General features: G+C 43.1%; 1 protein-coding gene across 1 annotated transcript; it reads right to left on the reverse strand.

Annotated features, from left to right (window-relative positions):
- Positions 1-529: 529 nt before the first annotated feature.
- Positions 530-15,767, reverse strand: LOC110497342 (snRNA-activating protein complex subunit 3). The gene is made up of 9 exons (XM_090188657.1): positions 15,438-15,767; positions 15,073-15,156; positions 14,857-14,938; positions 14,362-14,466; positions 13,974-14,123; positions 12,907-12,989; positions 9,294-9,452; positions 903-1,010; positions 530-770 (listed from the first exon to the last, which is right to left on the reverse strand). Exons 1-9 carry the CDS (start codon positions 15,665-15,667, stop codon positions 623-625), a joined length of 1,149 nt encoding a protein of 382 aa, XP_090044783.1. The 5' UTR covers positions 15,668-15,767; the 3' UTR covers positions 530-622.
- Positions 15,768-15,823: the final 56 nt, after the last annotated feature.

Consider the following 15,823-nt stretch of genomic DNA (forward strand, 5'->3'; position numbering starts at 1 on the left):
CAGGGTAAGAGAAAGCAGAACATTCTGCTCTACTGCAAAGTACAAGTGGCGCCAATATAATTGACCTCATCTGTACGCATTCAAATAAATTGCTTCTATCAATAGTACTGTGTCAAGTCAACAGGTCACACGGAAAACTATTAGCCTCAGATCTGAGCTTTCCGGTCTAAAATGGCCATCAGTAGCTTAACAGATCGGTTAAGATTATTCCATTGATGTGTTTTGAATCAAGATGTTGCTAGAGTGCCCTTCCAAGTCACCACTCGAGCTTTTGCAGGGCGTGATATCCCTATCCAGAGGTAGAAGACAGAAGGGTGTTGTCCCACTGATTTCCACTTTAATTAGTGAAACCAATTCTTCATACGAGCTATAATCATTCAAGTGAACTTCTCATGAGTAGCATGAGCTGGTGACACCACCAGCTCACCACTGAAGGTTCATCTATCCGAAATGAACAGTCTATGAGCTTTACAATTCTATGACTACAACAAAAACATTTCCATGTGATCATGAATCCCAAGACAAATAGAACAGTAAATAAAGTGCTTTAATGCCAACAGAAATGTGCCCTATGTGCCATTACTAATACTGCACAGCAGTAGGAGGGAGAAACAGGACGGTCTCAGTTGAAGGCCCCAGGGTCCACATAAGGGTAGGCCAGGAACTGTCCTAGTTTGTTTCCTTTCTCGTCATAGTGAAGCATGCGGAAGCATCGCTCACAGAAGAGACACGGGTCATTTGGGGCAAATGGATCATTTGTGGTTAACCATCTGGGAAAAAAAAGTCAAATTAGTACACTGACAACTTGTAATGAATTTAAACTAATGTACAGTCAATTGTTAGGGATATGTTTTTTTGGCCAGGTCATGTAAAAAGAGAATGGTGATATTTTTTCTACACACCTGCCGATGTAGACGTGACACACAGCGCACTTTCTGGTCATGACCCTGTGCTTGTGGGTAAGGAGAGGGTACAACTTCCTATCCAGGCAGTCATCCTTATGAGCCAGTCTGGAAACATTGAGCAGGGATAAAATAAAACATACCATGTCCACACTAATGAAACCAAACCAAGCCTTGTTACACATCTACCACAGTGGCTGGAACCTTTCACCTTTAGCGTGGAATGATCTCCAATGCACAAATATGATGAATTGGTGCCTCAGTGCAGGGGTGTCAAACTCATTCCATGGAGGGCCTAGTGTCTGCTGGTTTTTGTTTTTCCTATTAATGAAGACCTGAACAACCAGGTGAGGAGAGTTATTTACTAATTGCTAACCTTAATCAATCAAGTACAAGGGAGGAGCGAACACTCGGTCCTCCGTGGAATGAGCTTGACCCCTGTGCTGTAGGCCTGGGGCACTTTTTCCCCCAAAACGCGGTCCTCTGGATCCCAAGGGGTGCACATTTTGTTTTTTGCCCTAATACTACACAGCTGATTCAAATGATCAAAAGGTTGATGAATCAGTTGTGTAGTTCTAGGGCAAAAACCAAAACGTGCACCCGTTGGGGTCCAGAGGACAGAGTTTGGAAAACACTGGTCTAGGGCATGTGATGGCTCTTAGGGGATCTTTTAGTGAACAGTGTATTTTAAAACAACCCAACAATACATGAAAAGCAAAACACTATCACAATTCTTTTTGAATGAATGTGTATTCTGTACTGTATTAAAACGGCTCATCTGGAAAAGAGACCTTGATCTCAGCCTTGACTCCTTGTCAAAATAAAGGTTAAATAAATAAAAACTGTGTTGAAAAGGACAAAGTGATGGGAAAATATCTGAGCCAGCACAGTTTTGTAACAGTTTTACTGGCAGCACTGAGGCTGAGGCCTTCTTGGAAACATCACGCCACAAAACCAGCCTTCATGCACAGTTAGTGCCTCCAGCAAAGAAAACCAGTCAGAAGAAGGCTAAAACTTAAATCAAATCAGTCTCAGAAAGCTGAAAAGGCTGACCTACAATATAGATCAATTGGAAAGCCTCAAGGCTCTTTATCATGTGAGTGAATTGATCAAAGATATGACTTTATCCTATTCATCTAGAAAGGGCAGCACTTTCCCCTGACCTGCTGTCTTACCAGAAATCTGGCCTTCTTCACAGTACCGATATGAGTAAGGTGAACCGATTTCTGACACATTGATTTCGCATAGATACAGCAACATATTTTGGCTCTGTAGTCGGCACTTTGATTTTTAAATGATTTAAATGACTAAGGTTAAAGTGTAGACTGTCAACTTAAATTTGAGCTTAATTTCATTCATATCGGGTGACCCGTTTAGAAATTAACACTTTTTGTACATTCGGAAAGTATTCAGACCCCTTGACTTTTTTCATATTTTGTTACGTTACAGCCTTATTCTAAAATTGATCAAATGTTTTTTCCCCCCACTCAATCTACACACAATACCCCAAAATGGTTTTTAGAAATGTTTGCAAAATATGTAAATGTAATATTTTTTTTTGTATAAGTATTCAGACCCTTTACACAGTACTTTGTTGAAGCACCTTCGGCAGCGATTACGGCCTCAATTATTCTTGGGTATGACGCTACAAGCTTGGCACACCTGTATTTAGGGAGTTTCTCCCATTCTTCTCTGCAGAGCCTCTCAAGCTCTGTCAGGTTGGATGGGGAGCGTCGCTGCACAGCTATTTTCAGGTCTCTCCAGAGATGGTCGATCGGGTTCAAGTCCAGGCTCTGGCTGGGCCACTCAAGGACATGTCCCGAAGCCACTCCTGGGTTGTCTTGGCTGTGTGCTTAGGGTCGTTGTCCTGTTGGAAGGTGAACCTTCGCCCCAGTCTGAGGTCCTGAGCGCTCTGGAGCAGGTTTTCATCAAGGATCTCTGTACTTTGCGCCATTCATCTTTCCCTCGATCCTGACTAGTCTCCCAGTCCTTTCCGCTGAAAAATATCCCCACAGCATGATGCTACCACCACCATGCTTCTCCAGATGTGACACTGAACTCTTTGTCCTGAATTCCATCTTGGTTTCATCAGACCAGAGAATCTTGTTTCTTATGGTCAGGTGCCTTTTGGCAAACTCAAAGCGGGCTGTCATGTGCCTTTTACTGAGGAGTGGCTTCCGTCTTGCCACTCTACAATAAAGACCTGATTGATAGAGTGCTGCAGAGATGGGAGAACCTTCCAGAAGGACAACCATCTCCACAGAGGAACTCTGGAGCTCTGTCAGAGTAACCATCAACCATTGGTCACCTCCCTGACCAAGGCCCTTCTCCCCCGATTGCTCATTTTGGTCAGGCAGCCAGTTCTAGGAAGGGTCTTGGTGGTTCCAAACGTATTCCATTTAAGAATGGAGGCCACTGAGTTCTTGGGGACCTTCAATGCTGCAGACATTTTTTGGTACCCTTCCCCATATCTGTGCCTCAACAATTCTCGGAGCTCTACGGACAATTCTGTCGACCTCATGGCATTGTTTTTGTTCTGGCATGCACTGTCAACTGTGGGACCTTATACAGACAGGCGTGTGCCTTTCCAAATCATGTCCAATCAATTGAATTTACCACAGGTGGCCTCCAATCAAGTTGTAGAAACATCAAGGATGATCAATGGAAACAGGATGCACCTGAGCTCAATTGAGTCTCAAGCATTTAGACCCTTTTGCTATAAGTAAATGAGGTGTTTCATTTTAATACATTTGCTAGTAAACTGTCTTTTTTTTAAGCCCATAACAATGTGTGTGTCATGTGTATACTTCTGTTTCAAAGTAGATTTGTTTAAGACTCCCAAGAAATCACCCTGTGACCCTGATTTAGCCCACTGCAGTAAAAGGTTATTAAGGGAGTAAAATTCTGTTTAAGTCATTAGTAAAGAACACATCGTTAAAGAGTATAATTATATTTTTTAGGTGGTTTTAAGCCTGTCAATCATTTATTGCTTCATAAGCAGAAACATTGTGGCTGCCCAGGTCATTAGGCATGTTGTGAACCTAGGGTCACCCTAAGTTCATAATATTGAACTCATTAAGGCGTTATCTGTTAGACGCCTAGAGTTCCGAGCTTGCAGACACGTCGCTGCTTGTAAATACCCCTGCTTGAAACCTGACACGCCCCCCCCCCCCCCCCGCACCAGTACCCCCTGTATATAGCCTCGTTATGGTTACATTTGTTTTTTTTTTTTTTTTTTAATTTAAAAAATATTTTCTAAAATCCAATTTTTCTTAACTGCGTTGTTGGTTAAGGGCTTGTATAAGTAAGCATTTCACAGTAAGAACTACACCTTTTGTAGTCAGCGCATGTTAAAAATATAATTGGATTTTGATTTGACACACATCCCAAGAACCCATTGGCTCTTGTGTAGAGACAGAAACAGAGCGGGGAGAGACAGATCTAGAGAAAGATTTTATTAAAAGGTAAATAACATTTTCTTAAATCTTTGGTACAGAAATGTAAGCATACATATTACAATTAAAGTTTTCTATGCAATATGAAAAGACTGTTCTAATTACTGTTCTTAGAGAAGAGCATGTCTGTCTTTGACCTGGGACTGACTGTAACCGAACACCCCCACTTGCCCTCCTACCCCTTGTACAATATATAAATAACCCTTACCCTCCTACAAGGTATAAATAACCCTTACCCTCCTACCCCTTGTACAAGGTATAAATAACCTTTTTAGCTAACTCTCAGCTCATAACACACCACCTTGTGAAACACATCCTAGTCCTCAAGCCTGTATTCCACTCAAGGTTTGGTCTGTATATTCTTCTTCTTCGGCTAAGGTATAGAGCTTCGCTCTACAGGCTGGGTAATCAAACCCCATAGCTGTCCATTAGACATAACCACTTGATCTCCCAGCACCTTTATGGATAGTATTTGGGTTCTGCACAAATGTAGAAAACAATTTTGTGTAGTGCTGATTTACACTAAGCCCTTTTTCTGTTGAAGCCGGCATCATCCTACTTTCGATGTTACGGTCATCACGTGTGTGTCAGTAAGTGACAACTCCATGTTTTTCTTCTTCTTTAGAGTTCTGTTCCTCTTTCTCGAGGTTTCTTCTCACTCGTAGTGTTCACAGGACAAGCCTAAGACTTACTTATACACAGGCAAACCTACCCGGGTTGACCAAAATGGCTGTCAGAGAGGGCTGCCTCGCTTCTAGGCCTTAGGAAACTTTGCAGTATTTTGTTTTTTTTATGCATCATTCCTTACATTGTTAGCCCAGAAAATCATACATACAGCCAGGAAGAATTATTGGATATCAGAGCGACATCAACTTCCCAGCACTACGACCAGGAATACGACCTTCCCGAGGCGGATCCTTTGTCTGAACCACCCAGGGCATTTGAACTGATTCCAAAGGCTGACCCAAAACAACGCCGCCGGAGAAGAGGTAGATGGAGCGGTCTTCAGGTTAGACTTGGGAGGCGCGCACACCACCCACCGCTTCTGAGTATATTACTTGCTAATGTCCAGTCTCTAGACAACAAGGTAGATGATATTAGGGCAAGGGTTGCTTTCCAGAGAGATATCAGGGATTCTAACATACAGTTTCACGGAAACATGGCTCTCTCGGGATATGCTGTCAGAGTCGATTCTTTGTGCGTCGCGCCGACAGGAATAAACATCTCTCCGGGAAGAAGGGCTTGTGTTTCATGATTAACAACTCATGGTGTAATTGTAACAACAGACAGGAACTCAAGTCCTTCTGCTCACCCGACCTATAATGACTCTCAGTTGCTGACCGAGTTCTACTCGGTTATTGTCACAGCCGTGTATATCCCCCCTCAAGCCGATACCACGACGGCCCTCAAGGAACTTCACTAGACTGGAAACCATATATCCGGAGGCTGCATTTTTTTTGTAGCTGGGGATTTTTAAAAAAAGCTCATTTGAGAACATGGCTACCTAAATTCTATCAGCATATTGATCACGCTGGAAAAACATTGGGTCATTGCTACTCTAACTTCCGCGATGCATACAACGCCCTCCCCAACCCTCCTTTCGGCAAATGTGGTGGACTCCATTTTGCTCTTCCCTTCCTACAGGCAGAAACTCTAACAGGATGTACCCGTGCTAAGGACTATTCAACGCTGGTCTGACCAATCAGAATCCACGCTTCAAGATTGTTTTGATCACGCAGACTGGGACATGTTCCGGGTAGCCTCAGAGAATAATATTGAAGTATATGCCAAGTCTGAGTGAGCTTATAAGGAAGCGTATAGGAGATGTTGTACCTACTGGGACTATTAGAACCTACCCTAAACAGAAACCGTGGACAGATGGCAGCATTCACGCAAAACAGACAGTGCAAACCACCACATTTAACCATGGAAAGGTGACTGGGAATATGGCCGAATACAAACAGTGTAGTTATTCCCTCCGCAAGGCAATCAAACAAGTGAAATGTCAGTATAGAGACAAAGTGGAGTCGCAATTCAACGGCTCAGACATGAGACGTATGTGGCAGGGTCTACAGACAATCACAGACTACAAAAGGAAAACCAGCCACGTCACAGACACTGACATCTTGCTTCCAAACAAACTAGGATAATACAAACTAGGGTAATTCAAACTAGGATCATTCAAACTAGGATCATTCAAACTAGGATCATTCAAACTAGGATCATTCAAACTAGGATCATTCAAACTAGGATCATTCAAACTAGGATCATTCAAACTAGGATCATTCAAACTAGGATAATACAAACTAGGATCATACAAACTAGGATCATACAAACTAGGATAATACAAACTAGGATAATATTGAGGATAATACACTGCCAAGGATGCTGCCCGCTACCAAGGACTGTGGGCTCTCCTTCTCCATAGACGACGTGAGTAAGACATTTAAACGTGTTAACCCTTGCAAGGCCGCCGGCCCAGACCGCGTACTCAGACCAGCTGGCTATTCAATCTCTCTCTATCCCAGTTTGCTGTCCCCATATGCTTCAAGATAGCCACCAATGTTCCTGTACCCAAGAAGGCACTGAACTAAATTACTACCGCACTGTAGCACTCATTTCTGTCATCAAAGTGCTTTGAGAGACTAGGCAAGGATCATATCACCACCACCTTACCGGTCACCCTAGACCCACTTCAATTTGCTTACCGCCCCAATAGGTCCACAGACGATGCAATCGCCGTCACGCTGCACACTTCCCTATCCCATCTGGACAAGAGGAATACCTATGTAAGAATGCTGTTCATTGACTATAGCTCAGCATTCAACGTCATAGTACTCTCCAAGCTTATCGTTAAGCTTGAGGCACTGGGTCTCAACCGCGCCCTGAGCAACCGGGTCCTGGACTTCCTGACGGGCCGCCCCCCAGGTGGTGAATGTCAGAAACAACTGTCCACTTCGCTGATCCTCAACACAAGAGTGCGTGCTCACCCCCCTTCTGTACTCCGTTCACCCATGACTGCGTGACCACGCACGCCTCCAACTCAATCATCAAGTTTGCAGACGACAACAGTAATAGGCTTGATTACCAACAACCACAAGACAGCCTACAGGGAGGTGGTGAGGGCACTCGGAGTGTGGTGTCAGGAAAACAACCTCTCACTCAACATCAACAAAACGAGATGATCATGGACTTCAGGAAACAGCAGAGGGAGCACCCCCCCCTATCCACATTGAAGGGACAGCAGTGGAGAAGGTGGAAACTTAAGTTCCTGGGCATACACATCACAGACAAAATTAAATGGTCCACCCACACAAACAGTGTGGTGAAGACGGCGCAACAACAGGTCACCTAAAACCCTGACAAACTTTTACAGATTCACAATTGAGAGCATCCTGTCGGGCTGTATCACAGCCTGGTACGGCAACTGCACCGCCCTCAACCGCAAGGCTCTCGAGGGTGGTGCGGTCTGCACAGCGCATCACCAGGGCCAAACTACCTGCCCTCCAGGACACCTACACCACCCGATGTCACAGGAAGGCCAAAAAGATCATCAAGGACAACAACCACCGAGCCACTGCCTGTTCACCCCGCTATCATCCAGAAGGCAAGGTCAGTACAGGTGCATCAAAGCTGGGACCGAGAGACAGCGTCTATCTCAAGGCCATCAGACTGCTAAACAGCCATCACTAAACCAGAGTGGCTGCTGCCTACACAGACTTGAAATCATTGGCCACTTTAATAAACGGATCACTAGTCACTTTAATAATGTTCAGATCTTGCATTACTAACTTCATATGTATAAACTGTATTTTATACCATCTATTACATCTTGCCTATGGTCGCTCCCATTGCGCATCCATATATTTATATGTATATATTCTTATCCCATTCCTTTACTTAGATGTGTGTGTATTAGGTAGTCGTTGTGGAATTGTTAGATTACATGTTAGATATTGCTGCACTGTCAGAACTAGAAACACAAGCATTTCAAGTGTGATTTGAAATTGCTTTTATGTTCCTTCTACAAGGGGGGTCACACGCTCACAACACTTCCACAAGTTCACTACAAAACTTAACTGTTTGAACTGTCAAAAGTTCAAACTCAAGCCTCCCCGAAAAGTTTTTTTTAATTTTTTTTTTATACATATTTTGACTTTAAACACATTTCTTTAAGTTCAACAAGTTCACTGCACATCACCTGAGAGGATGTCACTCCGCGTTTTTTACTTCAAAGAAACAGGTGTACTGTCAAGTTATCTAATGACACACTAAATAAAGTGAGAACATCCAGAGAGGATGTCATTAACAGGTCCACCAAAAGGACGACACAAAGCACATATCCGTTTTTGACAGCAACTGTCTACTATATTCGCTCTTGCATATGCTGATTGTTTTGGTTGTGTTTGAGATTATTTTGTGCCCGATAGAAATTCATGGTAAATAATGTAGTGTGTCATTTGAGTCACTTTTATTGTAAATGACACTATTTACATTATTTACCATGAATTTCTATTGGGCACAAAATAAATCTGAAACACAACAAAAAACAAACAGCAAATGCATCCCAAAAATGTGTCGAGTCACAAGTTTGATATAGTCATTGCGTGCTATGAACATGGGACCAAATAAACATTTTACGTGAATTTGTCACAATACGTTTGGTCCCCTAAAATGGGGAGACTACGTACACAAAGTGCAGTAATTTCTGAATGGTTCACCCGATAAGGATAAAAGTACCCTCAAATTAAAGCTGACAGTCTGCACTTTAACCTCATAGTTGTATCATTTATAATCCAAAGTGCTGGAGTACAGAGCCAAAACAGCAAACGTGTCACTGTCCCAATACTTTTGGAGCTCAGTGTAGGGGGAAATGACATACCAAGTCAAAGCTCAAAATCCAGGTATCAATATGGATGACAAAATGACCTCTGACCTGATATCGGTGATGATGACAACGTGCTCGCAGTCTCCCTGGTGACAGAAGAGGTAGGGGTATCCCACCTTCACCTTCAGGTCGTAGAACCTGGTGTCCTCCATCTTGGCCTTGTGGAATGTGGGGAAGTCTCTGGTCTTTGCCCATTCAATGGTGGTCCTGGAAATATAGTACAATGCAACTTTATTGTCCAATTTGAAAAGTACAGTAGAAAGTAGAGGAAGAGAAACGAACTCCAACACCCAGAAAATACGCTTTGGAAATTCATCTTAAATTTACACAGAACAAAAATCTAAAAGCGCAACAATTTAAGATTTTGCTGAGTTACAGTTCATATTGAAATAAATGAATTAGGCCCTAAACAGCTCTGGTGGACATTATTACAGTCAGCATGCCAATTGCACGCTCCCTCAAAATTTGAGATATCTGTGGCATTGTGTTGAGTGACAAAACTGCACATTTTAGAGTGGCCTTTTATTGTTCCCAGCACAATGTGCACCTGTGTAACGATCATGCTGTTTAATCAGCTTCTTGATATGACACACCTGTTAGGTGGGTGGATGGATTATCTTGGCAAATGGGAGAAATGCTCACTAACAGGGATGTAAACAAATGTGTGCACAACATTTTAGAGAAATAGGCTGTGTGTGTATGAAACATTTCTGGGATCTTTTATTTCAGCTCATGTTTCATGAGAGACCAACACTTTACATGTTGTGTTCATACTTTTGTACAGTATACTTACTAGCATTGTCTGAGAAATGATTTGATTATACTTGGGCTTAAAGGTGATTAGCTCACTAAAGAACGCTGGACACTCATTGGCCCAATTACTAAGGTCACCAACACATCTATTGGTCTGGGGGTTTTTCCAAGGGTATGGAAGTCAGCCATAATAACGGCCATCTTTAAATCGGGCGACTCTGCTAACGTGAGTAACTACAGGCCCATCAGTATACTACCTGTGGTGTCGAAGGTCGTTGAAAAGTGTGTAGCAGAACAACTGATTGCTCACCTCAACAGCCCCTTCACATTACACTCCATGCTGTTTGGCTTCAGAGCGAAACACTCCACAGAAAAGGCCAACTGCTTTCTTTTGGAAATTGTGAAGTTCAAGATGGACAAAGGGGGCGTTGTTAGGGCCGTGTTTCTAGACCTAAGGAAGGCTTTTGATACTGTTAACCATGAGATTCTCATCACAAAATTGTCCAAGTTCAATTTTTCCCCCCAATGCCTTGAGATGGATGAAATCATACCTTGAAGACAGAACTCAGTGTGTCGGAGTGAGCAATGAGCTGTCGCCCACTCTAAGCCATGATGTGGGTGTGCCACAAGGGTCAATACTGGGGCCCCTCCTGTTCAGCCTGTGTAATGATCTGTCTTCTGTCTGTACTGGGTCTGAAGTTCAAATGTATGCAGATGATAGTGATATATGTGCATGCAAAGAGCAGACAACAAGCTGCACAAGAACTCACTACTGTAATGGTCCAAGTTACAAAGTGGCTCAGTGACTCGTGTTTGCATCTCAATGTGAAAACAATTGTCTGCATGTTCTTCACAAAGAGGGTAACAGATGCTACTGAGCCAGATGTCTGTGTCAGGTGAGAAGCTCCAGGTGGTATCTGATTAAGTACCTTGGCATCATACTTGATTCCAACCTCTCTTTTAAAGAGCAGGTGAAAAAGGTAATTCAAATAACTAAATTCAACCTAGCTAATTCCTGTTTTATACGAAATTGTTTGACTACAGGAGGTAGCAAAACTGTACTATAAATCTATGATACTCCCCCACTTGTCATACTGCTTGACTAGTTGGGCCCAAGCTTGCTGTACAATATTAAAACCCATTCAGTCTGTCTACAAACAGGCTCTCAAAGTGCTTGATAGGAAGCCCAATAGCCATCATCACTGTTACAGCCTCAGAAAGCATGAGCTCCTGAGTTGGGAAAATCTTGTGCAATACACCGACACGTCTTGTATTCAAGATCCTAAATGGCCTGGCTCCCCCTCCACTCAGTATTTTTGTTAAACAGAAAACCCAGACATATGGCAGCAGATCCACAAGGTCTGCCATGAGAGGTGACTGTATAGTTCCCTTAAGGAAAAGCACCTTTAGTAAATCTGCTTTCTCTGTGAGAGCTTCCCATGTCTGGAATACACTGCCATCAGACACACATAACTGCACCACCTATCACACTTTCACAAAATGTATGAATACATGGCTAAAGGCCAATCAGAAATGTGAACATAATCCCTAGCTGTGTATTGCCGCTTTCCATGTTGTCTGTAGCTTATGAGGTGTGGAAACACTGTTGCTTTTATGCATTTTGTCTTGTTGCTTTTTGTTCTGTGTTGCTCTGTCTGTGTGCTACGTCTTGCTTGTTCTATGTTGCTCTGCGTGTGCTCACTGCTCAATGATTGTCTATATTGTAATTGTTTTTAATAACCTGCCTAGGGACTGCGGTTGAAAATTAGCCGGCTGGCTAAAACCGACACTTTTACTGAAACGTTGATTAATGTGCACTGTCCCTGTCAAAATAAAATAAACTTAACAAATAAACTCAAAAGGTTGTTTCCAGTTCATCAATAAAATGCATATGAATATCCATTAGATATAGCAGATACTGAGCAAATGGCTAAGTGCATGAAGAACATTTTTTCCTATTTCCAATGGGTCTTGTGGCCTGGTTTGACATTTTTAATTACTGGATTGTGGCACATTACAATCTAACATCTGTTGATTCCGCTGACACATCCCCAAGGTTAACCCAGGCATATAGTTTAGTCTGGGTCATAGTTAGGCAAACCGAATGCAATATTCTGCACCTAAAACCTCCATCTCCGATCCAATATAGAGTTCTATGGCTGAAAAAAGTATTGTCTTAATTCTTTGTGGATCTACCTCTACCTCTCACTCTCTACAGTTTTGTCTTAATTCTCTGTGGATCTGCCCCTACCTCTCACTCTCTACAGTATTGTCTTAATTCTTTGTGGATCTGCCCCTACCTCTCACTCTCTACAGTATCGTCTTAATTCTTTGTGGATCTGCCCCTACCTCTCACTCTCTACAGTATTGTCTTAATTCTTTGTGGATCTGCCCCTACCTCTCACTCTCTACAGTATTGTCTTAATTCTTTGTGGATCTGCCCCTACCTCTCACTCTCTACAGTATTGTCTTAATTCTTTGTGGATCTGCCCCTACCTCTCACTCTCTACTTGTCTTAATTCTTTGTGGATCTGCCCCTACCTCTCACTCTCTACTTGTCTTAATTCTTTGTGGATCTGCCCCTACCTCTCACTCTCTACAGTATTGTCTTATTTCTTTGTGGATCTGCCCCTACCTCTCACTCTCTACAGTATCGTCTTAATTCTTTGTGGATCTGCCCCTACCTCTCACTCTCTACAGTATCGTCTCTGCAATATACAGGCCTGGCTTTTGTCTTTTTCGGGTTACTCCCTGGCTTCTACAGGCCCATTTCCACAGATGTTCTCTCACAGGATCAGCTAAGGTGAGTTCAAGTAAGCCTAGTCTGAAGTGTTCAGTCAGTCCAGTCGATGTAGCCAGATGACAGTTGGATGTCAGAAAGCGAGAAAGAAGAGAGAGAGCCACTTACTCGCTCATGTCCTGACACTCAGGGTGACGCATGTCATTGTAGAAGACCCCTTCAAAGTAGAAGAAGGCGGATTTGAAATGATCCTGAAACAGACAGTGAAAAGGTTCACCCAACACCGACATGATGATCAAGTCCTATTATGTAGGCTTATACTCTCTGTGAGTGTGTGGCTGAGTAGCTCCCAACTTAGACATCCTTATTATCTCATTTGTTACTAATTGTATTCCATAGTCAATGTGCTCCAAGACTCACAATCAATGACTACCTGTGTAGCAGCACGTGTTCCACGTTGGAACGTACTGTATATCCATGATGACTAGACGGTTCTTCTTGAGAAGTCGTCCTTTATGTCACCGAGCCGTGCACAAGAAATCTACTGGCATCTGTAACAGTATAACTTTAGTCCGTCCCCTCGCCCCTGCCCGGGCTCGAACCAGGGACCCTCTGCACACATCAACAACAGTCACCCACGAAGCATCGTTACCCATCGCTCCACAAAAGCCGCGGCCCTTGCAGAGCAAAGGGAACTACTACTTCAAGGTCTCAGAGCAAGTGACGTCACCGATTGAAACGCTATTAGCGCGCACCACCGCTAACTAGCTAGCCGTTTCACATCCGTTACACATCTACTGAATGTTGGGTTTTGGAAGTGGGGTGGTAGCATCTAACATTTGGATTCATTAGTTTGTTGTGCACTGCTCTGTGATGTAAGGGACGACTTCTTAAGACGAACTGTCTACCGACTATGGATACACATTCCGACGGAAGCCTAGCGTCAGCTGCTAGTTCGAACCCCCCGAGCCAACAACGTGAAAAACCTGCCTATGTGCCCTTGAGCAAAGACTTCGACCCTAATTGCTCCAGGGTCGCCGCTGATAATGGCTGACCCCTGGCCGTGACCCCAATCTCTGAGGGCGTCTCAGGGGGAGTTGGGATACGCAAAAAATACATTTCCATTTCACACGTGTATAATACACACGTGTACATGTGTGAAACAGGGAAATATAAGCACCCACCTACCATTACAATAGTATGGTTTGAGCTCGATCTCTTTGTGTGCGTGTCACCTTGCTGATGAAGTCCGGTGCCATGTCGGGCGTGTTGCTGAACTCTCCAAAGACCTGCAGGTCGCTGATACAGCAGATAGCGTCCCTCAGGTCCACCAGACTATGGGAGCCCAGCATCTGAAGGGTCATGTGGGGCCTCACATACCTAAACTGGAAGAGAATGTACGTTATAGGAAAATAATGCACGCTCTAGAATGCCCTTTAAGCCAATCAGAAATGGGTATTCAACAATTCCATGGTATAAATGAGATTAATAGGCAAAGAATGTACATGTCTTACAAAAGCACATTATTGTTGTGTTTAATGATGGAGATTGTTGGAATTAGGTTTTTCAACTTTTGGTGATTCTCACAAAGACTTGGAATCGAAGAAGTGAAACTGCACGTACTCTCTCAAATACGGCTGGGTAGAGAACGTTGATGCTCAAAATTATCTCCCCTTCTGGCACCAAGTCAGCAGGGTCCTCAGGCCTTTTCCCCACCGCTAGGCTCTCCTAGAAAAATCAAACACACAAGTCAATCAAATTTCTAAAAACAGCCCCCCTCTTAGCTCTTGTCGGTCGTGTTCATCTGGCACCAAACTGAAGAATATGACCCAGGGGTCTGGGTGTGTAGACTTCTGGGTGTCAGTCACGCTACAGGTTACATCAACAGGTTATACTCTATTCAAGGGATGCATTGTTTTCCAAGAAGTAGCCTTGAAGTTTTTTGAACTTTTGTAGGCCTTTTTAAAAATGATATTCAATGGGCAAAAAAATGTGTGCAATGGTCTGCAACGCAAACACCTGGTAGAAGTAAATTCATCCCCAAACACAAATATAAGTTTATATATCTTAAATGACTTCAAACGGAAGGGATGGTTACTTTCACAGGGTATAACTAACCAGTTCGTCTTGGTAGTGGTCAACTCTGCTTATCTTATCGATCCTCAGGGTGCCTTTGTAGTCCTGCTTCTTCTTCCTCTGTCTGAACATCAACAAGGCAACACTTTTTTAATGCAGTTCATGAGTAACTGTCTGCAGAACATGGAATTGCCGCATTTGTCATGTGGAAATGGTCTAGGATATCATTTGTATAGTAAAAACGTTGTAATGTTTTACATTAGTGTTTGAAGAGTGGGGTCAGGTGGCACAACGTTGGTGTCAAGAGGCTCATCTTCAGCTTGACCCCGAAGAGTGTCAACGCTGGAGAAAAAAAAATCAACAATGTGAAGTTCACAGAACATCTCTGATACCACTAGTTTTGACCAATATTCTAAAATGCGTCATAAAACAAAAACAAAGGGAAGTTATATCCCTGGTCCACTACTACAGACGCTGAAGTTCAACAACAAACACATTATTATTGACAAACGATAACTAGCACATTGAGAAGTTACTGCTTGTCAACTAGACAGACACAATGGATTTTCAGCTACCTAGCTAGAGTAGCAAATACATTTATAACTACCCCTTACTGTACAAACCTGCAGATAGCTTTCAGTTCATCCAACGTTTCTGGTGCGATTCCCATTTCCTTTGCAAAGTCGGCATCTTCATTCTCTTCGTATTTATCCTCGTAGGAATAGTCAATTGGTTTCAATTTCTCAAGCCATGCGGTTCTGAATGAGCCAACGTGGAATGGTTTGGTGTTTATGTCTTTATACTCAAAAACTGGAATATTTTCGTTCACGTTTGAGCTACTGCCCGCCGCCATTTTTTCATCTAAATGACGTCAAAACTCCCAGGTAACGCTGGGTAATGAAGTGTCTCGAGATGGGAAAATACAAGAGAAATTACCGATTGATTGAGTTATTGAGTTATTTTACACGTCATCCAGCGAAAGCTGGGAGGGAGGAGTGCCCATCTCAAA

Source organism: Oncorhynchus mykiss, chromosome 10 (assembly GCF_057628025.1).
Source record: "Oncorhynchus mykiss isolate SJ-2025 chromosome 10, ASM5762802v1, whole genome shotgun sequence".
Lineage (NCBI taxonomy): Eukaryota > Metazoa > Chordata > Actinopteri > Salmoniformes > Salmonidae > Oncorhynchus > Oncorhynchus mykiss.